The sequence below is a fragment of the Delphinus delphis genome, chromosome 15 (assembly GCF_949987515.2).
Source record: "Delphinus delphis chromosome 15, mDelDel1.2, whole genome shotgun sequence".
NCBI lineage: Eukaryota > Metazoa > Chordata > Mammalia > Artiodactyla > Delphinidae > Delphinus > Delphinus delphis.
Window position 1 is genome coordinate 59317323 of NC_082697.1, and position 26723 is coordinate 59344045.

The 26723-nt window shown below is 51.4% G+C and overlaps 1 protein-coding gene across 1 annotated transcript in view; it reads left to right on the forward strand.

Moving 5' to 3' along the window:
- The window catches only part of SNX29 (sorting nexin 29), a 548807-nt gene that overhangs the window by 480994 nt on the left and 41090 nt on the right, over positions 1-26723 (forward strand). The window contains exon 20 of the mRNA XM_060031763.1: positions 13196-13335. Coding sequence (XP_059887746.1) covers positions 13196-13335 — 140 coding nt within the window. The remainder of the gene's footprint in view (positions 1-13195; positions 13336-26723) is intronic.

Genomic DNA, 26723 nt, shown 5'->3' on the forward strand with positions numbered 1-26723 from the left:
TGCAGTGGTCTGCGGGAGCCTTCTGCGCCAGCATTGCTGTCGCTCTTGTGTCTCACGCATCAGGCCTTGGCCCTGGCCCTGCTTGTGCCCCTGGCCGCTGAAGTGTGGGTGTGGCTGGCGGGTGTTGGCCTCTGTCCGCCTGCTCTCGGGAGGGACGCAGCTGCCTCACCGCCTTCTCTTCCTTGGCTTTGAAGCCTGCTTGTCCCTCGCAGCCGTGTCCCACCTGAAGGGCCTCCCTGGAGGGCGTGATGGCTGAGCAGAGCTGAGGAAGATGGGCTCTCGAGTCAGTTCCTGTCCTGGCGCTGCTGCTCCTCAGCTGTGTGGTCCTGGCCACAGTGCTTAACGTCTGTGAGCCTCATTATGAAACGCAGTTGGAGTCAGCAATGATATTCATAAGCGTCTCCACTCAAGTCCTGGCATTGGACACGCACCGGCTGGTATTAACGTTTTGGCTCCATTTATGCCTCTCTTTGCCCAAGCAGCCGTATCAGCCTGTGGCATCAGCAGTTAAGGATTTATACTGATCGTAGAGGCTACACCTAAGACAGAGATGGCCCCACGTAATGCCGCTGCTGCTGCCGCCAAAACCTTCTCTAAACCAGACCCTGTGTGACCATCGCACTTTCAGCAGGCTGTGAAAGGGTCCCGGGCGTTGTGGGGGGACTCTCTTGGTGATAACGAGGAAGTGGCTCTGTGGGTGCCATCTGTCTGCCCAGCGATCACCGCGTGGTCGGGAGCCAGCCCAGGCAAAACAATTGCATGAGGAGAGAGAGGGGCCCCGTGGAGCCCGCAGGAAAGACTGGACATAAAATACATGCGAGCACTCTGCATTTCTGGTTGGGCTTTTACAGCTCGGTCTCAGCCTCTGGAATTGTTGGACTTGGAGATTTTCAGAGCAGGGCACATCTGAACCCAGGATCCCGCTGGGGTCTTTGGAGGGAGGTCCTGGCAGTAAACAGGTGCAGACAGGAAAATACCACATCTCTCCTTTTTGATTTTCCTCTTTGGACCTCACGTACAAAACAGCAAGTTCATGCTATCGCCCAGCTCCTGATACGTGGATCTCACCGTCCACTCTGAAACCTTAAGCCTCAAGTTCATCATCCCTTATCCCGTCAGCCTCCTGCTCTTCTCGCTGCCACAAGTAGCTGCTCCGGTGTGTTTGGCTCAAGCTATAAATTTGTGTGTTTCCTTCTAGAATATGTTGCATTATTCATGTTCTTAATTGATTTACGTGGCATTGTGCTAGAGTCTTCATTCTTTCACTGTTTTCACCCAGCATCCTGTTTACGCTCTGCTCGTGTGGCCGTGTATGCCTGTGCTTTGCTTCCGTAACTGTTCAGTATGTTTGGGGGAGTGTATCCACCACAGTCCGCTTGTCCTTTACTCCAGAGATGCTGCCAAGTGGCTCCTGATTCCTCCCCACTCAGACCCAGCGCGGCAGCCAGTCTCCTTGTATGTGATCCTTTGGTCCATGTGAGAATTTCTCTGGGATAGATACTCAGGGCTGGAATTGCTGGGCCGCGTAGTGTACCTTTTTTTTTTTTTTTTTTAATTTTATTGAAGTATCGTTGATTTACAGTGGGTCATGTAGTGTAGTATATTTAATTTGACCAAATACTGCCAGACTAAAGAATATGGTAGTTTTAAAGTCAGAGGAACCTGAATTGTGCCTGCTTCTACAAAGGAAATCACGCGTGCTTGAGTGTCCTGGGAACACGTTAACTCATTTGATCACACAGTAATCCTCTGGGACAGGCACTATTAACATGTGTGTTGCACAGGTGGAGAAATTGAGGTCCAGAGAGGTGGAGTGACTTGCTCAGGGTCACCCAGCTAGACAGCCGCTGGGGCTGAGCCTGACTCCGAGTGATTCTTGTGGACATACCATGCTGCTTTCCTAAAGAATCCCAGGTCCTAGGCCTGGCTTCCGTAAATTTGTAGAAAGCGTTCTAAGTTAAGGAGCATCTAATTAGATCAGACGTCTGAAATTGGTGGCTTTGTGTGGCCTACACTCTTGTTTTGTTTGATCCACCTGGTCTTTAAATCTTTTATAATTTTCAGTATTTAAAAATCTGGGATTTCACAGAAAAATCGAGGCGACCTGGCAACAGTGGGCCCACTTTCCCATGAGGCAGCAGTTGCTGGGATTAAAGTCGTGGCTGCATCTTTCCAGGTGACCCTGTCCCCACCGGCCCCTCCTGGCCCTGGAGCTCGCAGTTCTGGGAAGAGGCGTTTTTGCACGAGGGCAAGGACTTTATTTTCCACTCTTGAGTTCTTCCCAGTAAGTGCATGAACCAGCCTTTCGCCCGTCCCCGACTCAGCTGTCCAGCCTGCAGTTTCCCTTGGCTGCAAAGTCAATAACAGAAAAAAATAGGCTTTAGCTGTGACAGAGCCTGCTGCTCTCCTGCCAGGAGATCATTTGTTGTGTCCTGTCTGGGACCCAGCCTGTGCCAGGCACCACGGAGGGTGGAAGAGACATTGCAGATGGACTCCCACCTGTGGCGGACAGGCCACCGTATCCAGCCCATCTTGAGCAACAGAGGCTGCTATGAAGCTTCTGTCCGTAACCCCCCCTCCCACAGAAGGTGGGGTTCCGATGGTAGGAAGACGAGACTTCATCCAGACACAAATACGTAGCTCTGTGCTAAGAGGAGAGTTTTTAGAGCCATGGTGTTTGGTTCACCCCATGTGAACTGAAGGACTACTTTGTTTTTTTAATTCCTGTTTTTAACAGAGCTGTAGGGCTCCTGCTGTTGTGAACACATTGACCCTAAGAGCCAGGACAGCATCCTGCTTATGGGCTGAACTCAAGACAGACATGGCTCTAAATCCCAGCTCTATTCCTCCCTAGCTGGGTCACCTTACTTCTTGGAGCCTCAGTTTCTTCATCTGCAAAATGGGAATATTAGTATCTACTATACAGAGCTGTAACAGGGGTACATTGAAATAATTCAGGTAGACACTCCACATAGTGCTCAGCACGTAGTAAACTGGCAATAAAGGGTATTACTATTATTATTATCGTCACTTTGAGAAGCACATGGGCGGAGAATGTCAATGTACCTTGAGCCCTGGAGGTGGGGGTGGGGGCGTGGGGGCGTGTTCCTTTTCTGAAATAGAGGCTTGCTTTCTTTCCTGTGTTTGCAGTCAAGGTATGGAATGGGCATACCTTCATTGCAGGTGGGGGTCAGGACCTATCTTCTGTTCTGACATTTAGCGTAATTCACTGACATCACGCAAGTGCTGTTTTACAGTCCCGAAGCTCTGTCACACATTGTGTTCCCTCCTGGAGCTGCCCAGCCCTGAGGGTCTGATCTGTTTCCCCCATTTTAGAGTAAGGTATCGTGAGCAATGGGGCTTGTCCGTAGCCTCACTCGGGGCTTTTTGAGCAGAGGAGGAGGGTCTCTTGGGTCAGCGGGAAGCACAAGCTTGGATTTGGTGTGGCACTAAGCCCCTGGCCTTTCTCGTGAAGCAAGTGTGGAGAGGACTTTGGGGTCCGTGGTGTCCCCTTGAGTCTGCCCTTTCTCTTCCTGTCACAGGCAGCGTCTCACCCAGAGGCCATCAGAGCCTTGGGCCTGCCGACAGGGTCGTACAGCTTCCTGTGTGTCGTATGGGAAGTCCTGTTTCAGATATGATGGGGGAGGTAGAGGCAGTTAGGTCTTCAGTAGCCCCTTGCCCTTCCCACGGGACCATTAGCATATGCCATTGATGGAGCCAGAGGACCTGGCTCCCTAATTTTCCAGATCCATGGGCTTGGGCAAGGCTCTTCCTTTCTCTGCACCTCTGATTCCTCATCTATGACACGGGGGTGATAGTAGAACCTACCTTGGAAAGTCGTTTTGTGGATGAAACCAGATGGATAGGTGTAAAGGACTTAGTAGGCACTCAAAAGTCAGCCGCTGCTGCTGCCGCTGTTATTGTTGTTCTTGCTGTCGTTCTTTATGCATCTATTGTGAGGATGTGTTTAGCTTCTTGGGAGTTCCTGTTACCCGTTAGAAAGCGGTGGTGGGGGGGGCGGTGTTCATGGTTTTCTTTGCCTTCCCCACACACAGTGTTCCGCACAAAATAGGTGGTGGCGATTTAACAAGTCAGTGCAAAAACAGGAGTAGGGTTTGGATCAGAAAGTCCACAGTTTGAATTCTGGCCCTTCCCCTTTCTGTATGGCCTTGCAGAGGGTGAGTAGCCTCTTCGACTGTCTGTCACCGCCTCCCTCCCCCACCCCGTCCCTGTGCAGCAGGGATGAGCCTGCCTGGGGTGCTCAGTGGTTTAGGGGGTTATATGCACTCCCAGCTGTAAATGTGCCTCCTGGCTGTAAAAAGGTCACTGCCTTTAAGAAATGTTGATCTTCTCTTTTAAGTAAATATTATTGAAAGTGTTACCAGGTGAATAGGAGCAAGGGCTCTGATGTTGAACCACCTCAGCTCAAATCCCAGCCCCATCACGTTCTCCTTGTTGGCTTTGGGCTTTGAAGGCATGTAACATCTCTGAGCCTCGGTTTTCCCAGCTGCAAAATGGGGATAATAATTCCAGCCTCACTGGAGGCCACAGGAGTAAATAGCCAAACTCATGGAAAGCACATAGAGGGATCCATGTTACATGGCAGGCATCAAATCGTCAACTCCTTTCTATTCCTGCCCTGAGTCTTCATCTCCGGGCCTCCTGAACCCCCAGCGTGTGCACCTGGTCTCTCTCCCAGACCCTCTGCACTGACTTCATGACTTACCACCTGCCTCTTTCCAAAGCCTGGCTGCTTCAGTCCGTACGCTGCCCCCCACCCACTGAGAAGATTTCACCCCACACCCTGAGCCCAGGCTCTCCTCACTCCCTTCAGTCGCTCCGTCTGGATGCCTTTCCTCCCGTCACCGTCTGCTGAAATCTCACCCACCCCTCCAGACCCAGGCCGGAAGTGCCTGCTGATTCCCAGCAGCCCAGCTCAGAGGGAGCACCCCCCCGGCCCCAGGAGCTCTCCTCCTGTCTGCCACAGTTTTGTCACTGGCCTCCCGGCCTGTTGTCCACCACTGGCCCATGAGCTGACACCAGGACGTGTCATCTCGTTTCAGGGCCCCCAGCACAGGGCCTGGCCTGTCCCTGTTGGAAGAAGGAAGGGGCTCTCGGTTGCGACCTCCGTGAGGGCATCTGTCCTGCTCACCTTCTCTCGCACCTGCTCATCACAGGCCCTGGCGTGGGGTGGGCGCCCGGGGCAGGCGTGGATGGGCAAGTGGAACCTCCTCTACTCTGGTGTCTGGTAGATGCTGGAACATATGAATGAGTGAGATGCCATTCATGCCTTTAGGGCAAGAACTGGGTGTTTTTTCATCCCAACTAACTGGGCCTGGCAGGAGAGGTGTCAAATAAATGTTTGCTTGGATGGATAACTGTGTAATATCTCCGGGACTCAGTAAATGTTCCAAGCAGGAGACGCTGAGCTCCCCAGGGCGAGGCCTGTTTCCTGTCTTTGTCTGTCCATCCCAGCCCGTTACCAAGCTACTTGCTTGGTAAATGGTGGCCCAGCTGAGTCGCCGGGGGTAAAGTAATTCAATTAACAGGACTTTGCTTCCCTGTCCCTGCAGGAGGGGCAGTGACTCTGGCCTCTAAATTAGTGGGTATCTGTTGAGGTTTAGGGCCTGAATTTCTCACCAAGGGTGCCTTAGAGACACATGGGCCTTCCTTTCCCCTCCTCTGCCATCCCCTCCCCGAAACCGCTCCAGAGAAAGCCCTCCTCCTTCCCCTCTCATTCACACCTGGTACCATCCAGCTGCTGATTACTTGGAAAAGAACTTGTTAAACAAAACTTGTTTAAAGCAGCCAGGCTGCTCCCCATCTGTTTGACCCAGACGAGAACATCAGGACCTCCATCCTGACCCCTTGGAGTCCACTCTCAGCGTAAAGGTTAGGAGGAGACTTCCCTTTTTTAAGTTCACGATTTTATTATTTCTGAGTTAAGCAAGTGAAGATATTTGGTGTAGTTTTGCTAAAATCACCCAATCAGACGCTTATCAGAGGGGCTCAGTGATGTTTGGGAAGCTGCTACGAGGGTCCTTCGTGCCCGGCCATTCATTGCTCTCAGAGGTCTCCGTCCAGAGTGTTTAGAGTGGCAACAGCAGTCATTGTCTCTTTTCAGGTTCCCGTTAACAAGTGCATGACGGTCACCCTAGAAACAACCCTCAGGTGTCAGTGTTGGGAACCCAGGCATCACCCTTGTAACAAAGCCGAGTTCATGGGTTGCAGCATTTGCCCCAGGATGACAGGATTGGGCCTGCGGTTCAGATGAGCTGCCTCCACACCTCACAGCCGACCCACACTTGAAAGAGGAAGGGCAGATTTCAGCATTCCAGGGACAGAATAGAGTGACCGGGACAAAAGAGGGCCTTTTAAAACTGAAGCATCTTCTTTCCATTCTCATGGAAGGAAGAGCTGATTGTCACTCTCTTGCTTAAAATACCCGTGGCCCTGAGGGTAGAGTCCAGATTCTCTAAAGTGACTTCCCAGGTCTGCCCCTGCCCTCCCGCAGCTCCCTCTCTCTCGGTGCCCCCTCTGATCCTCAGTCCCATGGTTCCTTCTGGCTGTGGTCTTTGGAATCTCCGGGTGGTTCTCTCCCTCTGTCTTAGAGCAGAGCACAGGCTTACTGGGGCCGAGTCCTGTCTGCACTCCTCAGTCGTTAGTGTCTGGGCATTGGCCCTTACCCGCTCTGAGTCTCATCTTCTCTCTCTGACATGGGAATACTAAAAAGTACCTATCTCAGTGGGCCTCTGAGAATTCAATAAAATAACATATAAGTGTGATCAGCCCAGTGCCCGGCAGAGAAAATGCTTGGTAAAAGTTAATAGTAACACTTTCTCCCCCTCCTGCTGCTGCTGCTATTATGATAGCTATTACATCACACGATCCCTGGGGAGGGCCCACGTGCCCGTGTGCTCCCTACACACCCCCGCAGCAGACCTTGTGCGCACCTTTATCCTGTGTTGCTGGCTTTATAGCGCTGTTTTGTAATGATCTGTCTGTCTTTTCCATCGACTGTAAGCTCTATGAAGGCAGGATCCGAGTTGCATTTATTCCTTCACTCACAGCACCTGGCTCACAGGGGGCCCCCGAGGAGTATCTGTCACATGAATGAGTGCATTGAATAAACGAATGCAGGATTCCAACCCATCAGCATGTCCCACCTGGGTCGTTGACTCTAAACTAGAACTCGAAGTCATTCGCTAATGCTGGGCTCCTTGGGAAGCTAGTCATCGTTCTGGAATTCTCGAGCCATTGAGGTGCCCTGAGATCAGCTGATTCTGCAGCAGCCTTTCTCGACAGGGCCCTGAGCTGCCTGCTGTTCCTGATGGACAGGACCTTCCGTTTATTTTATAAAACACCATGATAGGGCTTCCCTGGTGGCGCAGTGGTTGAGAGTCTACCTGCCAATGCAGGGGACACAGGTTCGTGCCCTGGTCTGGGAGGATCCCACATGCCACGGAGCGGCTGGGCGCATGAGCCGTGGCTGCTGAGCCTGTGCGTCCGGAGCCTGTGCTCCGCAACGGAAGAGGCCACAGCAGTGAGAGGCCCGCGTACCACAAAAACAAAACAAAACAAAAAACACCATGATATCCTTAGATGAAAATAAAAAGGAACTCTGGAAGTGCAGAATCGTGGGGAAGGTCCCCTTCAAGAGGCAGAATGTGGTCTAGAAAGCACTGTTGTCAGGAACGGCCCAGGAAGGAAAATGTCACAAAGCACAGGGGGCAGGGGGTCTGAGCATCAGTTCCAGGAACTGTAGCTCGTCATCTTGTTCACAACATTCCATCATTTTAAAAATAGCTCTTATTCATTTGATGGCGTCTTTATCTTGTTGAAGCTCAAAATAAAACTAACCTTTTCTGGAGGGAAAAAAAACCACTCCCATGAAAATAGTCCCGAATGGTCTTTTTTATTTTTTATTTTATTTTTTTTTTTTGCGGTACGCGGGCCTCTCACTGTTGTGGCCTCTCCCATTGCAGAGCACAGGCTCCGGACGCGCAGGCTCCGCGGCCACAGCTCACGGGCCAAGCCGCTCCACGGCATGTGGGATCTTCCCGGACCGGGGCACAAACCTGTGTCCCCTGCATCGGCAGGCGGACTCTCAACCACTGCGCCACCAGGGAAGCCCCTGAATGTTCTTTTTTTAAAGCGAGGACAAACTCCCAGTTCTATTATTAGTCCTCAACCATAATTGACAATACTATTATGATAGGAGTGCCTCACAAGACGACAGCAGGGCCATGGGCAGCGAGGACTCATTAAGCGGCCACCAGAGGCGTCTGGCAGATTCCATGAGCTGGGCTTCGGTCCAGCCCATCGCTTCTAATGCTGCGTTTTGGCTGCCGCCTTAGGAGCGCAACCAAAAAGCTCACAAACGTTCCTTGGCCCTTTAAGTGCTGGCCCCTGCCCAGCGGGGCAGGCCCTATGGGGATGCTCATGTCCTCCCAGGGGTCCTGGGTGACACACGGGGTCCCTGCAGGACCAGCTCCCTGTCTTTGCTCACTCGTTACCCGTTGTCTGCCCTTTACTCCCTGCCCACGGGGAGCTGGGAGCCAGGGGGCGCGCTTGCAGCTGCTTCTGTCCATCCTCCTCCCGGGTCAGGGGGCTTTGTCGTCTCTGTTCTGGCCTTGCTCTCCCCGGCAGCCTGCCTTGCTGCTCCTCAGTCCACCTCCCGCATTTCTAAGTTCCTGCAACAAATGCTGATGGGGCTGCTGTGATCTCCAGGACGCGGGGCGTGTTGCTGGGGGGTGCGGCCGTGAAGGGAAGTGGTCGGCAGGACACGCTGGAGCCACGTGGAGAAGGTTCCTGCGAGCCACGCTAAGGGTTTAGATGTGCGTGTTGGGAGGGGGCAGAGTTCATGGGACGCCACTGAGGAATTCCAAGCAGGGCAGTGGCGTGGAAGATCCCTCTGCCTTAGGCTGCTGTGGCTCATTCCCCACCAACAGTCTTTCCAAATGCACCCCCTGGGTCCCACCCCCATCAGCTTCTTTCTTGGTCCACGAGGCTGTGCGTGATCCTGCTGCTGCTCCAGCTCCAGCCCTGGGGAACCGCTAAGCCTAGCCACGGGGCCTGCCTTCCGCTGCTCCCGTAAGCTACACTCCTTCTGCCTTCGGCCTTTGCATTTGCTGTTCCCTCCGCCTGGCATGCCCTTCCCCCACTGAGGGCACCCACCTGACACAGACACCCCTGACAGGTGTCTGTCCTCCAAGAGCTGCTGGAGCAGCACCTTCAGGAGGCCTCCCCTGAGTGAAACGCTCTCTCCGTTCCTCGTGCAAACCTCCGGCGCGCTTCCCTGATCACACATGGATGGCAACGTCCCAGCACTTGCCCCTGCCTGGCTCCCCACTGTCTGTCTGCCTGCCTGTCTCCACCCCGTCGTACACATAGAAACTCTCTGAGGAAAGCTTCCTGGCTGAACGTCCAGAATCATCAGCTTCTGTCGCAGAGCCTGGCGGGCGATGCTGGCTACCGGGCGCTTAGCCTCGGCTGCCGTGAATGACGTAGGCACCATCCTAATCCCCAGTTTACAGGTTAGAAACCCCAGCTCTGCGTGGTTTAGCTGCCAGACCGCAGAGCTGGCCAATGGCAGTGCAGGCCGTTCTTCTGCCTGAGGGAACATCACCTGGAACGTGGTCACCTGGAACGTGATCGTCTCACGGGGTGGCTCTTGGATGGCTCTGTAGGGCCTCAGGCAATCCAGGTGGTACAAATTCGGGGTCCCACAGAGCCAGGCCGGGGACGGGACTGAGGGGAGGAGGCTGGGTGGGATGGTAGCCCTGTGCTTCCAGTAATGAGGGCCATTTCTCAAGGGAGGCCAGAAACCTGGATCTGAGGCAGATACACCTTGGTTTTTAATGTTTTTAGGCCATTCAAGCTGTTAGCAGCTTGTGGTGAAAAAGGCACCGCCATCTTCACCTTTTGGTCAGAACCCACCTGATCCCCGAGGGGGAATCTGATCTGAACGAGGCTGCGTTCAACCTGCTGGAGAACTGCCAGCTTCATTCTGGGGTGGAGTCCGCCCCTTTTTAAGAAATCCCAGAAGCAGTAGGCACATTTGAAAATTCGAACGTTCACACACCGACCAGGTATGAGGTAACACCAACAAATTATCGTTCATTTTGTTAGAGGTGATCATGGTATTGTGGTTCAATCGGAAAATGTTCTTAGTATTTTAGAAATACACCTTGAAGTGTTGAGGGGTAAAATGTCACGATGGCTGTAATTTACTTTAAAACACCTTCGCAAAAAGGTAAAAATGATGTAACGTGGAAGAGGGTTAAGACTTTATTAGATAAAGGGTCATGGGGGTTCATTATACCATTCGCTCTGCTTTTTGCCCTCATTTGAAATTTTCATAGTAAAAAATGAAATGACAGTAATGGGAAAGAATATAGGCTTCCTTGAGTTGTTCTGAGATCTTCCCGGCCCCACTGCGTCCTGCCAAGTTGTGTGCAGCCACTCGAGGTGTCCATACCTCCAGGATCATATTGAGCCCCAAAGGCAGGACATCTAGGCAGAGGCTGGCCATCAGCACGCCCATCCCCTCAGTGACTCGCTTCCTTCTGCTACAGCTGACGGGCAGGTGCAAGTTCTGTGAACTGCATCTTGGCTGGGAGATACCTGCAGTTTAGAGGACCTGTAGATTTTTCTTATGTAAATTGGAGAGTGTCTTCTGGATTGAGGGCAGCTCTCACTGCTCACCCATTGATGACCTGGGACCCTGCTCAGCCACCTGCAGGTCTTGAGCCCTGGGGCAAGTTTCTTACCCTCCCTGAGCCTCCGCTGTGCTGTAAAGATGCAGTGCTAGGAAAGTGCTGAGCGCAGAACGTGAATAAAGACTCCACAAATACCATCGCTTGTTCTGAACAGCTCAGGTAGAAATTGCTCGGCTGTCAAACTCAGATTACTGCCATGTTGGGTTTTCTCAGGAGCTGGCTGGGGTTTCCAGGGACTGCCTAGCTTGAGGAATCAGTAGGATTTGTGATTCCTCCAGGGTGATAACCTTTCTGCCAAGTCCCTGTTGGCCCTGGGACCTGGGCGAGAAGAGGCCCAGGTGAAAATGGGCAGATTCGACTCCTGGGTAGGATCCTCTGACCTTCACTTTGGGGGATCCTCACCTTCCTAGGACCCCATAGCCCAGCCCAGCCCCACAAGCAGCACAGGGAGCCATCCCCAGCCTTCCCTTGGTGCTTAGAGAGTTTTGAGCGTCCTCCCCCCGAAAAAGGAGAAATCCCCACGAGTTCTTCCAGGGATGACTAGCCCCTTTCTTGCCTTCCTGCAGCAAAGCCTCTCGAGCCATCCTTGAGGGTATCTTGTGCAGATTGAAAACCAGGCCCGATTAGCTCCTTTGGGCACTAACCTGGCATATTGACCACCTTCCCAAGGAGGAGCGTCTAATTGCTTAACGATGGGTTGAAACTTGGAGACCGTGGAGCGGACTCTGGTATCAGATGGGTGAGAGGAGCCGGAGTGGCTGAGCTCCAGCTGAAGACCACGGCTCTCCTAGCCTGGTGCCTTCACTCCCCGCACTCAGCGCCCTTCCAGCCAAGCTGCAGGAGATTTCAGCCCCAGACGGGGACTGCGCTGGCGGTCAAGTTGGAGCGGCCAGCAGCAGTGTTTGAGCGCTGTCCCCCTCTGGAGAAACATCTGGCTGAGGCAGTGCACCAGGGGGTGGTTTCGGGTGAGAGGACCTTGATGTGACCTTGAAGTGGCCCCCAGGGATCAGCGGCTGCTCTGTGTTCCTTCCTCCCCCCGGTACTCGGAGGAGGATTGCCAGATGAAAGACAGGATACCCCGTGAAATCTGAATTTCAGATAAACAATGGATAATTTCTTAGTGTAAGTGTATCCCAAATATTACACGGAAAGGGTTTATTGTACAGGCCATACTTGAACCCTGAAAAGTATTGAGTCATGAATAGTGAGAAATTCATTGTTTATCTGAAATTCAGATTTCACGGGGCATCCTGGCTTTTTATTTGCTAAATCTGACAACACTTAAGAGGGACTCTCCCTGCTGTGCTCCGGCCCTCGGCAGAGCCTCGTGGGGAGGGCATGTCCTCAGACGTCTCTGAGCACATGGGCTCATTCTGCACACTGTTCCCAAGCCCCAGGCTGGTGGAGAGGGGGGATGACTGCACTGCTCCATCTCTGGGGCCTCGTGGGCGAGCGGCCCGGCCCCGCTCTGGGCTACAGTTTCCTCGTGTGTCCTGTGAGGCTTCTCGTGTCCCTGTGAAGCCGAGTGACCCTGTTCCTTCTGCCGCCCTCGCTCTGCTCTCCCCTATTCACCCCACTCAGCCTTCAGTCTGGAAGGAGCGTCACTTCCTCAGAGAAAGCCTTTCCTGCCCCACACCAGCCCTGGTTTCCTGGTTCTAAGCCAGGCCCCCAGGGCAGCTGCACATGAGCAGGACAGGCTCCAGGCTCTGTGGGTCCCAGGGCAGCAGGCAGATGTGAGGTCCCTCGTGCCAAAATGATTGAGTTTCCACATGAGGACAGCAGATCACCACCCAGGTTGAGTTCTGACCCTGAGGGACTGACCAGAGCACACGCCTAGGAGCTGGCCCTGCCGACGAGGGCCAGGCAGGGGCCCTGTGCCTGCCCCGGGGCGCACTGAGCAGCCCCGGCCCGGAGTAGCCCTGGGGGTGGGACTGCGCTGCTACCTCTCCTAGTTTTTCAGAGAAAATGGAATTTGTTTATTAATGAAATCTTTCTTAAATAGTGGCAACTGATTCATATTTCAGAAAATTCCCATGAAGGCAAAGTTAAGCATCCTCTCTGGAGGGTGGCATTGAGTGTGATGAATAGTTATATGCTGACCTGTGTGGCCACTGGATTTATCGGTGTCTCCCCCACTGGCCCCGTGACCTCCACCAGGGCCACAGCAGTGACCCTCTGTGTTTATGGTCTGTCCCGGGTCCCAGCACCATACTCGGCACGTTGCAGGTGCTGAGACTTCATTCATTCCTGGGAACACACTGCAGGAAGTTTCGTGGACCTGCCTTCCCCCACTTAACAATAATACTATCACGAGCATCTCCCATTATTAAACATGATCATACGTGTAAAGCCTGAGGCACCCCTTGCACTCGCTCTGGGTGGTGATGATTGATGGTTGCGTGTTCTCCGGGTCGTCCATCTCCGAGTGGGTGAGGAAAGCATAGCTGAGCACACCTGTCTGTCCGTCTTCCCAGGACGCCAAGTTTGTGGAGGAACGCAGGAAGCAGCTCCAGAACTACCTGCGCAGCGTCATGAACAAAGTCATCCAGGTGGTCCCCGAGTTTGCCGCCAGCCCCCAGAAAGAGACCCTGGTCCAGCTGATGCCCTTCTTTATGTGAGTACCGGCTGCGTTCATGTGCTCCGCCCCACACCTCCTTCCTTCTCTCTCCGGCGGTTGCATGTGTCTGCGTCCTGGACACCCCAGGACCCGGCTGTGCCCCAGAGCCTGCGAGGTGCTGATGTGGAGACTTGGGTCAAGGCATCTGGGGGTTTAAAGGGCTCACGAGAGAATGAGCCCACGAGTGAGCATTGTCGATTTGAGGCTCGCGAAAAACGCAGGGCTCTGTGGTTTTATACTTTGGTACATTTTGATCAAAGGAAAGCTTGCAGCTCACAGGTGTTCCAGAGCTAAAGTGGTCTCTGTCAGGCGTTCTTCAGCATGTGGGCAGTGAACCCAAGGAAACTTCTCGCAGACTCCCACTGGTGCCGACTTAGATTACTTTCATGTTAATGTTACCTAAGTATGAACCAACTTAAAACTAGGTATAAATTCCTTGTTCTTGTATGTCTTATAAAAGTAAAAAAAAAAAAGAAAATTAAAGAAGTTTACATGTTAAGCACTTACAAAATCATTGCAATTCAGAATCAGCAGTTAACAGAGCGAATGCTACTTTTTCTGAAACCAAATCTTTGCTCACGACAGTGTGCAGCAGCTTCTCCTGACCTCACCACATGCCGTGTACCGCGCCGGTGGTCCGCCTGCTGACCACACCTCCCCCGCCATGACTTTCCTTGGGTCACGTCGCTGGGAAACATGTGTTTGGGCCTCACCTTGGGGGCAGGTGGGCCTCACTGGTGTCACTACGTTATCACTGATCAGTTCCCTCTGTTCTCATAAGTCTCTCGTCACACCGCGACATTTATACCCTTGGATTCAGGGAACCCAAATGATGAAGCATCCTTAGTTTTTATAAAGTCTTCAGATGCCAGAGAATATAATTACACTCGACCCTTGAACAATACAGGGGTTAGAGGTGCCAACCCCCCATGTAGTTGAAAATCTGTGTATAACTTTTGACTCCCTCAAAACTTAAATACTTATAGCCTACTGCTGACCTTACCAATGACATAAGCAGTCAGTTAACATATAGTTTGTATGTTACTTGTATCTCTACATTGTATTTGATGCATTCGTGACATACCTAGCTTTTGCTTAATTTTTTCAATATTTCTAGGCTATGCAGTTTATCTGCGAGTTTTTTTCAAATTGTTGCAAATCTCCAAAATTTTTTCCAATATATTTATTGAAAAATATCTGTGTGTAAGTGAACCTGTGTAACTCATACCCATGTTGTCCAAGGGTCAACTGTATATTATTTCTAAAACGTTACCATCATGGTGGGAATGATCGATGTAAGAATCCATATAGCTAACCTGTGGGCCTCTGAAAGTGGGTTGGGACTTGTCACTTGAAAAACACTGATTTGCTGGGATGAAGCAAGAGTTTCCTTTCCCCAGAGCTCTTTTAAATGGTGTGCTGAGGGTTTGGGGATCTGTTTTGTCCTAACGGTGATGCTATGACTCAAGCCGGGGCTCATTTCTGCGTCTCTCTGTGGGGGGAACGGTGTGCCTTTGGCATCACACTTTCCAGAATTTCCAAGTTGAACTTGCAACCGGACAGACATCGGCAGGGCTGCCCCTCTTACCTGCTTAGGGCTTTGAAATTGCAGTGAAGCCACTCGCTTATGTCTTTCTAATTGTTTCAGGACCTTTATGAGAAGGTATAATTGTACTGTGCTATCTGTGATAAAAAGATGCCTTTTTTCCCCCCCAAACAAAATATACCATATGGAAAGCTGAATTTTTCTTTTTCTCAGTTATTTGTGATGCTAGGGCCTTGATCTTGCTGTTTTGAAAATGCCACTATAGTTCATGAGAGGAGGTCCCCTTCATCTTTTAAAGGCAGCCCCCTGGCCTGTGATGAGTGTTGGAAATCAACCTGTCACTGAGTCAGGTGTGTTTTGGCCAAATTTCCTGATGAAAATTGAATCCGAGTGGTAGTCCTGAGACCCCAGTACTAAGAAAGGTTGCCCACCTCACGTGTGAGAAGAGGCTGCCTCGTACGGGAGAGCTGGTGCCCCTACTGCCAGGGCAGGTGGTCCAGGCAGCTCTGGTGGAGAGTGTACCAAACATCAGCCCGCCGAATTGTGACAATTGCACTTTAACTCAAGTGTCTCGGCGTGCTGTGAAGTCCCAGCCACTCTGGTTGCCATTGATGAGAGCTGAGGGAGAAAGCGTTGTGCCTAATTAGCAGAGAGAATGTGAGGTTCAATTTCATGGGCTTTAAAAAGTACAAAGCATTTTGGTAGGAGATTGTGGCAAGAGACACAATATTGACACGAGACTCTGGACTCAACATGGGTCTCGACCCCGGTTGAAGTTAAACAGCTTGCCCTTCGGCTTTCCTTGCAGTTCCACAGTTAGCTGCCCTCTCCTCCTTTGTCTTTTTTGAGTGAGATGGGATTTCAGGTTGGAGCTTGCAGATTGTGTCATTTGGGGGTGCTGGAAGGTGAGCTGCAGCCCAGTTTGTCCATGCTGGTGAGCCTCCACGTGATACCTTCCTGTCTGTGCAGCCCCAGAAAACAGCAGGTCTGGTGTCACAGCTCAGAATCTCACCCTGAGAGATTCCTACTTAAAAAAACATCTCTCTCAACTAAGGAAATAAACTCCCCGAAGTGTGATTATTCTAATCTTGACAGATTTCCTCAGGTCTTTCAAATGCTGATTCAGGGCCCTAAGGATCCCTTTCAACTACTGAACATGAGTGGACTTGTTGACTAAGGATGGCCTTGCCCGGCTTCCTCCCCTCGCTTATTGAGCATTTACTATAAGCTCTGGCTGTAGGTTTCACCTCATCCAGTCTTCCTGAGAGCCTGTTAATTAGGTGGACACCATATCTTCATTTTATTACATGGAGCCTTACAAAGTTGCCAATGAAAGGGCAATTTCATAAGGTTCCACCTAATACTGACAAGGAAAATGAGGCCAGAGAGGTTACCTTGTGACCCCATGGTTACCTACCAGCACATGGGGGGCCCGGGCTGTTTGGTGCCAGAACCCATGGCTTGAGGACATGGGTGACAAACCCGCAGCCTGTGGATGGAGCTTGACCCTCCAACCTCTTTTATTTGACTATTCCGGTGGGGTTTTGTTATTTGTTGTTGTTGTTTTTCTTTTTTTAATATCTATTTTATATATAGTAGTATGTATCTGTTAATCATGGACTCCTAACTTATCCCACACTTCACCTTTCCCCTTTGGTAACCATAAGTTTGTTTTCTATGTCTGTGAGTCTGTTCCTGTTTTGTAAATAAGTTCATTTGTATCATTTTTTTAGATTCTGCATGCAAGTGATATCATATGATATTTGTCTTTTGCTGTCTGACTTACTTCACTTCGTAGCGTAATCTCTAGGTCCATATTATTGCTTTTTCTTTTTTTTTTTTTTTTTTTTTTGCGGTACGCGGGCCCCTCACTGTTGTGGCCTCTCCCGTTGTGGAACACAGGCTCCAGGCGCACAGGCTCAGCAGCCATGGCTCACGGGCCTAGCCGCTCCATGGCATGTGGGATCTTCCCGGACCAGGGCACGAACCCATGTCCCCTGCATTTGCAGGCGGACTCTTAACCACTGCGCCACCAGGGAAGCCCTATTACTTTTTCTTAATTAAAGTGTTGCCAACATCAAAAAATTAGAAGGTATCATATTTTTTTAAAAAATCATATATCAGCCTTCTCTGGAAAACTCAGAATTGGTCACACCCTATTATGGACTGAATGTTTGTGCCCCCCCGCCCAAATTCATATGTTGAAGTCCTAATCCCCAGTGTGGTGGAATTTGGAGATGGGGCCTTTGGGAGGTGATTAGGGTTAGATGAGGTTATAAGGGTGGGTCCCCATGATGGGATTAGTGTCCTTAGAAGAAGGGGAAGAGACACCAGAGTTCTCTCCTCTGCCACATGAGGTCACAGTGAAAAAGCAGCCATCTGCAGGCCAAGAGGAGAGCCTTCACCCAGAACTGAATCTGCTGGCACCTTGATCACGGACTTCCCAGCCTCCAGAACTGTGAGAAATAACTGTCTGCTGCTGAAGCTGCCCGGTCCGTGGTATTTTGTTATGGCGGCCAGAGCAGGCACATACCCACCTGCATTCCCACTGGACCACACTTGGCTACAGTCAGACTGTGCTGCCCTCTCCGCACTGAGCCCGCCACTCTGCTGCCTCCTGCGCACTGAGCCGAGCCTTGCCTGCCATTCGCTGTTAGCGTTTGGCTGTTTCTCTCCCATAGTCACTCGCATTACCTGCCTGGCCCCCGGAGACACTTGAGTTTGTGGTGCTGGCTCTTACCTGCTGCTCAGCAATATAGGCTTTGACTGTGAGGCACCCATGATGCACTGCTCACACTCTGTGCTCCAAAGTGTGTTCAACAAGCTCATCCGCTGCTGAGCGTCACTCAAGGTGGTGCCTTTCCCATATGGGGCGGGAGACGGAAGGTGTACAGGGGATTAAACCTAGTGGGTAGAATTTGCTCGTTTTTCTTCACCAAAACCCTTAAAACCTTCAGGCTCAGGCAGCCTGGAATCCGGTATTCCATGGCACCTGCTTTGACACACACGTCTCCATTTCGTCTTTCCTTTTCACTGTGTCAGTATTTCACTGTGTTCTGCAAGGGGCAGCATGACTTCCAAGGATTCTGCCATCTGCACAAATCTGAGAGTTGAAGAATCAGCAGGTTCAATTTTTTTCTCCAGATCTCTCTGCCGCCCATTGCCTTCCTTGCTAATGCCAGCAGCAGTCTGAATTAGAAAGTAGGACAGTAGGAAGTGGGCCATTTCTTTCCCATTTTGAACCCTGTGTATGTCTGGCCCACGTGGGGACCAGAACCTGCCTCCAAACTAGTGAGCAGACACCACCCCCTAATGCCCTCTTCCTCTGGGGGCCCCATGTTGTTTTCATCCTCCTGGCGTGTTGGAGGGAAAGGCGAGAACCCCAAGATGTGACACATGGCAGATGTAAGCAGTTACTTAGGGAAATGTCAGGTGCTCCTTTGAAGGTGCATTATCGAAGGGAGACCAGGATTCCAAGAATTCATTCTGCGGAACTGGACTGCAGATCGGTGAAGACTTAAGTGATTTGTGGTGCTGTCATTTAGCACGTTATTAAAACGTATTTCTGCAGAGTCATTCATCCTTGAGAAATGCATCGTGCTCTGCCATTCCGTGAGGGGAAAAGTTCCGGGGGTGGAAGCCAGAGTAATGTAGGTCACAGCACAAATTCTCCACCGGATTCTCAGCAGAAAACACAGTCGATGTTTTCCCCACTCCCCACCCCCATCTGCTGCCATATTTACTCTCAAAGCTGTTAAATATATTTTTGCTGAAATAGGAGCTGCCATGTTCTCCCAGCGAGCGGGGCTTTGGCGTGGGGTTGAGACGCTTCAGCCTGGGCAACACCAGGATCACGTGGACCCCGGCGGACACGCTGCTTTGCCAGGGGCGCTCACAGGAGTCACGTGGTTCCTTCCTAGGACCCTAGACCCATGTTGCTTTTGTGGCTGATCCACACCTCCAGGTTCCAGAATGGTCTACGGCGGCCAGAAAGGGGTGCAGATCCTGTTCAGAAAATCTCAGTTGTGTGGCCAGACTGGCAGACTGGTTAGGTGTGGGCTGTGCTTTAAAATAAAACACCAATGTGAGTGACTGTTGATGGGAGGAGTGCGCCCCAGCTGGCGCCTCACCCGCCGCTCCCTCTCATGTCGCCCCTGGACCTGCTTCGCTGACGTACCTCAGCTTCCTGGCCCTCGAAGGCAAATGAGCCTGAGACCCCTGGTGTCCAAATGGAATGCATGGGAATTTGGGAGTCAGCGCTGTTCCACACTACCTCTGCCACGAAGGAGGAGGGTGATCTCGGGCAAGGATCCAGCCTTTCTGGGTCTTAGTTTCCTTATGTGTAAAATGGGAAGATAAGTATTTGACATCACTGTTCTGCTGGGATGTTAGGTGAGGATTCTGTGTGAGAGCAGGATACAGCAGCTTCTCCGTGTCAGTGGCCATTGATAACGAAACTCGTGAGAAAGACCAGGAGAGAAGCCCCACAAAAACCCTACAGACATTTCTCCATCTGTCTCTTCATCCATCCATCCGTCCATCCATCCATCCATCCATCCATCCATCCATCCATCTATCCATCCATCCATCCGTGTCTACAGGTGAAAAACTGGAGTGCCAGGAAATTTAAGTGGGTTGCCTAAGGTCCTTGTGAGAGTAAATGGCAGGCCAGGGCAAGAGTCCACTGTGCTTCCCTGAGATACAGGGCACATAGTAGGTGCTCATGAAATGCTGATTTATAACATGAATTATTCTGAAAGTCAGTTTTTCCCTTCCTCCTTCCCCTGTGGGGATCTCTCATCTAGATGGAGCGACTCAGGGCCTGCCCCAGGGAAACTGGGTGCGACAGCTAGGCTCTGGCCTTTCTGGGAGCCCAAGAGCTCAGCCGGGCCTAGATGGCAGTGCTCCCCACTAGGGGCCAGGCCTCCCCTGCAGGAGGATGCCCACTCCTCAGAAGCTCGTTACCTGGAGGCCCCTCCCCAGGGAGACCTGCCACCTTGTCGCCTGGAGAGATGATATGTAAAATGGCACTTAATCACCTCCATCTGCCGGCCTGGCTATTTCAGGGGCTGTGTTAAGGGATGCAGAGAAAGTGCAGTCCCCAGGGTACTGGTCTTCCACGCCCTCAGTGCTCCCACCCACAGCGATCAGAATGAATCACTCTTTCTGAAAATGACCAGGGCGACAGCTACGCTTCTCTGATACGGAGATGGCCTCCCTAGCCCCTGTGCATCCCACCGGTCACAGTAATTATGGTCTACTCCTGCCATTTCTTTTCTGTTTGGTGGTGAAGTGGGGAGAGGTCAGCTCTACAAAGAGGAGGAGAAGAGGACGATCGTGCAGCTTTTACGAGTCCCAGAGAAAGTGGGGGAGCCTGGAGCATCTCCAGGGCAGAAACGCTGCTGAGCGGATGCACGGAAAGCCTCTGTCAAAGGGGCTTGTGTTCAGCAAACACCTCTTTCATCCAGTCAGTGTTTAGTGAGCACCTTACTAAGGACTCAGCAAGCACTGGGGATGTAACAGAGAACAAAACAGAAAAGAGAGGATAAACCACCTTTATGGAGTCGGGGAAACGGAAAATAAACGTATAATACACTGCTAAACAAGGTCTTTGAAGAAAAGTAATGCGTAGTTAGAGGCTAGAGAGTCACAGTCGCATGGGCAGTGTTTCCACCAAATGGTCAGGAAAGACGTCTCTGAGAGAAGACCTTGTGAATTTCTGGGGGAAGGGTGTTCAGATAGAGGGAACAGTAAGTGCAAAGGCCCTGAAGCAGGAGCAAGCTTGGTGTGTCAGGTAAGGCCAGTTTGGCCAGAACAGAGAGAACAGGGGAATGAGGCTGGAAACATCACCAGGGCCGCATCACATAGGGCCTCGGAGGCTGTAACAATGACTTTGGGATTTACTCCAGACTGATGAGTTTGGAGCAGAAATGTGGCATAACCTGGTTTGTGTTTTTAAAACCTCACTCTGGATGTGGGGTAGAGAATGGAGTCGGCGGGGCCGGGTGGGGAGGCTTTTGTAGGGCCCAGCAGGAGGAGGGCGGTGGCTTGGCCAGGGTGATTGGACCCTGGACATATTTAGGACTGGTTGTCGGGAGTGAGAGAAGAGAGTTATGACACACCCGGGGTCCTGACAGACCAGGCAGATATAGAGGTGCACCAAGTTATTCCATACGGACGGCCCTGTATTCAAGTCAACAAATGTCTCCTGAGCAGCTGCTCCATGGAGGCCCCTGGGGTAGTGGGGAGGTTGGTGGGGGTGTTATTACACATAAGACTAAGACAGCGCCCCAGCCCTCAGGGTCAGCAGGTGTGTGGGTCATGTTATCATTCCATGGCAGCATTTCTTTCCCTCATTCCTGTTTTCATTCACTAGGAATTTGCAGAGTGCCTAGACAGGTGTCATACTGCCCTGTTCGTAGCCCAGCTCTGCTATGGACTAGCTGTGTGGCCTCGAGCAACTAACTTAAGCCCTCTCGTGCCTCAGAGTCTTCCTCTGTACAGTGGAGATGTTGCCAGCATCCCTTCCTGGGGCTGCCGAGAGGGTTCCACGAGCGCATGCATGTCAAGCTCGTAGAACAGCGCCTCGCATATAGTAAGCTCTGTATGTGCGTAACTATTTTCTACCAGCAGAAAGGGAGCACGGGAAAAGGAGAGTCTGGGGAGCAGACGTTTTGGAGGAAGTGATAAAATCATGGTATTAAAAAAAAAAACCTGAAACGCAACAGAAAGATATAAGAAGGAGAAGTAAACATCACACCCCACTCTGCTATGCATCGTGCCCCCCACCCCTGTGATCGCTGTCAAGTTTCTTATGTAACTTTGCAGAAATCGTCAATACTTATGTAAGCCAAAGCCAGGCTCTACCCAGCCCTCTGTAGTTTGCCTTTTTAATTTAATAAAGCTGGCTCATTCCCTTTGAAAGCTACAGAGTACTCACTGCAGTGGCTGTTTCATAATTTATTTCACCATCGCTCCATCTGAACACTTAGGAGGTTTCCAGATTTTTCTCCCTCAAACAGTATTGCCAGGGATGTTTCAAATAGATGTACTGGATGTACAGTTTGGCAGGTAGGTCTGTAGAGTTTATTTTTAGAAGCGGTTCTGGCTCGGGGGACAGGTACATGTTTAAATTTTGACAGATATCACTGACCCCTACCCTCTCATGCCAATTTGATACTCACCATTTTGTTACGCATGAAGGGGGAGATGTTCTGTCCAGATATGCAGAACAGCTGCAAAGCTCGGGGGGCCCTCTTCTCCACTGGCGTAGAGCACACGCTGCCCTTGTGGCCAGGACGCCCTGGAAAGCAGGGCTGGGAGCTGGGGGTGGAAGGTCTTGGAAACCAATACCATCTTGGTCTCTGGGAAGGGAGCCCTCGCAGGTCTCTGAGCTCAGGTCCATGCCTTAGGAGCATCCCACTGGCAGCTGGGAGGGGGGGGAGTGAGAGTGGTGGGGAGATGGGGCAGGGTGCTTTCGTAAGCGTCGAGAGAAAGGGTGGGAGGGCCTGAGCCAGACGATGCCAAGATTTTGAGGCTAAATATCTGGGCAAAGGGGACGGAGGGGAAACTGGTTTGGGAGCAGCGAGGTGAGCATGAGGCGTGGGATTTAGAAACCACTCTCTGGGGGGTCCCGAAGGCAGGAGAGAGAGCTGAGCGTCTCCTAGCATTGCAGCCTGTGGCTTGGCATCGGGTGTGAATTCCTGACTCCGTTTCTCAGGAAACATAAGTTTTTCCGGGTCTCAAGAAAGATCAGTTAGGAAATCAGGAAAAAGTATTGTCATTCTCCTGTGAAAATTAAAGTGTAACAGTCCCTGGTTTGAAGGAATCCACGCCGATGAGGTAAAAGCGAGAGCAGGAAGTGCCACGCATGGAGTTGAAGGCAAAGGTCGACGGTTCCAGGAACCGGGACAGGAGCTCGTAGGAGAGGAACGGTCATGATCTACCGACTTAGTCTTGCTTTAGCTGATGCCATGTCATAAGTAGTGTGTTCATGGCTCTGTCTGCTGCAAACAATGAATCATTCTTGCAAATAAAATAAATACTAATAAGTTTATGTACATAGTATACCGCTGTGAGTGGCATTCCAAGAAATACGTTTTGGAAGCACAAAAAGTCCTTAAACCGGCAATTTCGACACAGGAGATTCGCATGTTGCATTATTATCCGAACGTGACCCAATAGTGTTCGCTAGCATTTCCCAGCATTTGAATACTTGCTCTAGGCTACGATTCTTTGTGAAATACCACTGAACTTAATATTTCTTATTTATTAAGCAGATCATGTTAGAGTTCCACAATAATGAATAAATAGTATGAAGAATGTTGGGACTATTTTTAAGAATAACGTATGAGTTGGGGAATTTCCGAGAAAACACCCAGGAATTCTGACTTTTGCTTTCCATTCCCAAAGAGTCACGTCCTTCAGGATTTTGGAAACACTCCTTGGGAGACAGTTCCCTAATATGAACTGGGGAATGGGTGTCACAGGTGGGAAAGGGCGCCCAGAGAAACAGGAGGAGGTGACAGGGTGGAAGCTGGGACAGAGTAGGCCAGGAGCCAGCACAGCAGAGGGGAGGGGAGGCAGAAACTTGGAGAAAGCTGGGTCAGGGTTGTGAGGGGAGAGAGCGTTTCCCAAAGAAGGCTTCCTCTGTGTGAAGGAGCCGCCAAATTAACACCTAGTCCCAGAGCAGTAAGAATAGCAAGCTGTCCTCCTTCCTCGCCGCCAAGCTGGCTGAGGAGCACGGAGCGGGTGGCGCAGCGCAACTGTGGTGGCATCCCTGCCACCGAGAACAAGTCATCGAGGGCGGCAGGGGGAGGCGCCTGCTAGAGCCCCCAGCTGCCTGTCGGGCCTCCTGGTGGGGGGCGGGTCAGCTCCACGGCCCTGCTTAGAAATGTGTGCCTTCCACGGGCAGGCCTCGCTCTGCAGGGACCCGTTCGGGACCTGGCAGCTGTCCGAGGTCCTGAAGGACCGCTGGCCTTGTCTCGCAGGATGGGGCAGTTTAGTCTGGTGTGGAGCACTTTGCACAGGTCAAAGCTTCCTCCTGGGGAGTCAGCTCTGGTGGCTTCGGGGCTGGTACCTGGCCTCCCCTTTCAGGAACCATGACACTTTAGGGGTCCTGGAATAACTCACATCAGATAGAGGTCAGCTGGGATTACAGACTCTTTGACTCCTTTTCTGACGTGTTGGTGCTTTGTTTGCGTTCTATGGGGGCAAAGCACTGATGTCTCACCCCCAGCTCAGAGGGGGAGCATGAACAGACTTGGATAAATTGTACAAGTCTTTTTTTCCATTTCAGCCTTTGTCATTGTCTCTTAGCTTCCACCTCTTACCTGCATGATTAGTCAGGTGATTATTGGGAAAGGAGGCACCTCACCACCAGGACTGCCACCCTAAATGGGACACATATGCCCCGGTGGGAGGCTGCCTTCTGACTTATTTCTGTGATCTTTTAGCATCTTGCTTATCTGGGTTTGGCACCTTCCCAGCATCCAGGGTCAACAGAGCAGACAAGTACCCCAAATGTATCCCTCTTGACTGGAGGACCATGGCAAACTCAGATGGCTGTAGGGTCCAGGCAGGTCATGTAAGTGAATAAAGCCAGTGAGCTGGGACGATAGAGAGGGGTGTGGAGTGGAGCTCAGAGACCGCGTCTAAGAGTTGACCACTACTCAGCCTAGTTGATTATCATCACGTGAGACTGCAGCTTGCCGATCTGTGGATTTTCCAAGAGATGGCAGAAGCCCACATCTTGATATAAAATCTGACTTTTAGATTAGTTGGCAACTAGTTTGTCTGTGGGCCAAACACAACAGCTGTGGGCTGCACGTGGCCCATTGGATATCACACGCCTTCTAGAGCCCAAAGGGCCTGCGTTAGATGAATCTGTCTCACACCTGAAGAAATGCAGGGCAGAAGCAGGCAGTGATCCACTCAGTTCCAGAGGACAGTGATGACAAGATATCTGCCAGGGTAGCTCTGACCCCAGGCACTCAGGACTGAGGTTCTGACCAAGGCCTGAGGAGTGACGGGTCCACCAGCACAGGCCACGGGTGGTAGACGTCAGCTCAGCATCCAAGTGCATGCAGCCCATCAGTCCTGCCCTCTCCCTCTGTATGGAAGGTACCGTGTTCCCAGAGAGGGGCCCTTGGCCAGCCAGATGTTCAGCTCCTCCAGGCAAAGCGCCCGCCTGAGTCTCCCACGTCTTCTCTAGGGTGGTTCTTTTGTTTCTTGTCATCTTTGTGTAACCATAGGCCGTGCTTGTTTACCTGTAAAAAGAACGCAGCCAGTAATTATGTGGTTTTCGTCTTAGTAAGAGGAACGTGGGTCCTTGGAGGACAGTCATGTCTATTCCAGGAAATTGGGCACAGGTTGTCAGAGTTGAAAAGGAAGTCTGGTAATCTCACCTGTTAAGTTCAAGGAACAAATTCTGTTCTTGAGGGCAATTTACCTGAAGGGGTTTTGTGCAGAGCAGCTGTTGTGGGACATTTTCTTATTAGTTTGTTCGTGTCGCTCATTTTTCTCACTCACTGCTCCTGCCCTGCTAACCCCTGTTGGGTCTCCTTGTGCCTCTGACTTTATAGTGGCATTATTACCTTCTTCCCCAACCCCAGGGACAGTTGGCAATGAATGGAGACATTTTTGGTTATCACAGCTGTGGGTGGAGGCCAGGGATGCCGCTCAACATCCCACAGTGCACAGGACAGCCTCCCACCACAGAAAGCCACCTGACCCAAATGTCAGTCGTGCCAAGGTTGAGAAACCCTGATCCAGCCCAAGAAGCTGGTATATCATTGGATCTTGTAGAACCAGCTGCAAACCCTTGTGGTTCCATTGCCAAGAAAGAGATAAGAAGGATACATCAGGAAATGGGCAAGGAGCTGTTCTTTCATTAAGTCCCCACATCTACCCTCTGAGGTTGGTGTTATTATTGGTTGAGGTTGGTCCCTTTTATTCAGAGGAGGAGACTTGAGCCTCTGACAGTGGCGTGACCTGCCGTAGTCTCACAGCTGGAGGCGGTGCATTGGGGAGCGTAAGCTGCGTTGGTATGGTTTGGCCGCCTCCACTCTGTGTCGCCATTACGTCAAAATGAAGCACATGATACAGCATTCCTAAGTATCTTCTGATGGCCTGTTTCCAAGTTCAGGATTCTAATTGTGGGTCCTCCACGCCCCTAGGAAAGGAAGCCTGGCTTTGTCACACTTGTCTTTGGCCACCTGCCTCTCCTCTGGAGGGTCTCTGGCATGGGCTACGGCCACTGGTTTAAACCTATCCCCACCGTGGCCTCTTACTGTGCACAGCTGTTGCAGGGCCGCTGCTTGTCTAAGGTCCTACCCTTCTCCGCCTCTTTGGGATTAACTCCCGAAGTAAATGTTGCAGAAAGGAAGGGAAATGGGGCTGAGGCGGTTCAGGAACTCATGAGGGCTCTGACCCGGTTGAGAAGAGCCGCCTTAGATACCTGTTCCTCATACGCTTTCCACCCCACTCCCCATTCTGAACCGGTTTGCTCACAAGCCTAGGTCCCTTCTTGTTCTTCATGAATCTAATAGTGGCTGTTTTTACTGGACCAGAAAGGAGAACCGAAGTCCTGCTTGGGCCCTGGGAACACTCTCCTTTGAACACGTCATCTGCTGGCTTAGCAAGCATCACTCAGAAGATAAAGCGGGTCACGGGCTGACTGTGATCCCTTGTTTTTATTTTTCTTTTTCACACATGAGAACTTAATGTGACAGAGTTGTGGATGTTCTCCTCACTAGCTTGTTCTGGGAAGGCAGGTTGAGAAATTACTAATGTGACAGGAAGCAAGCCATTCTGTCAGGGTCTGGGATGCGGCGTGTTT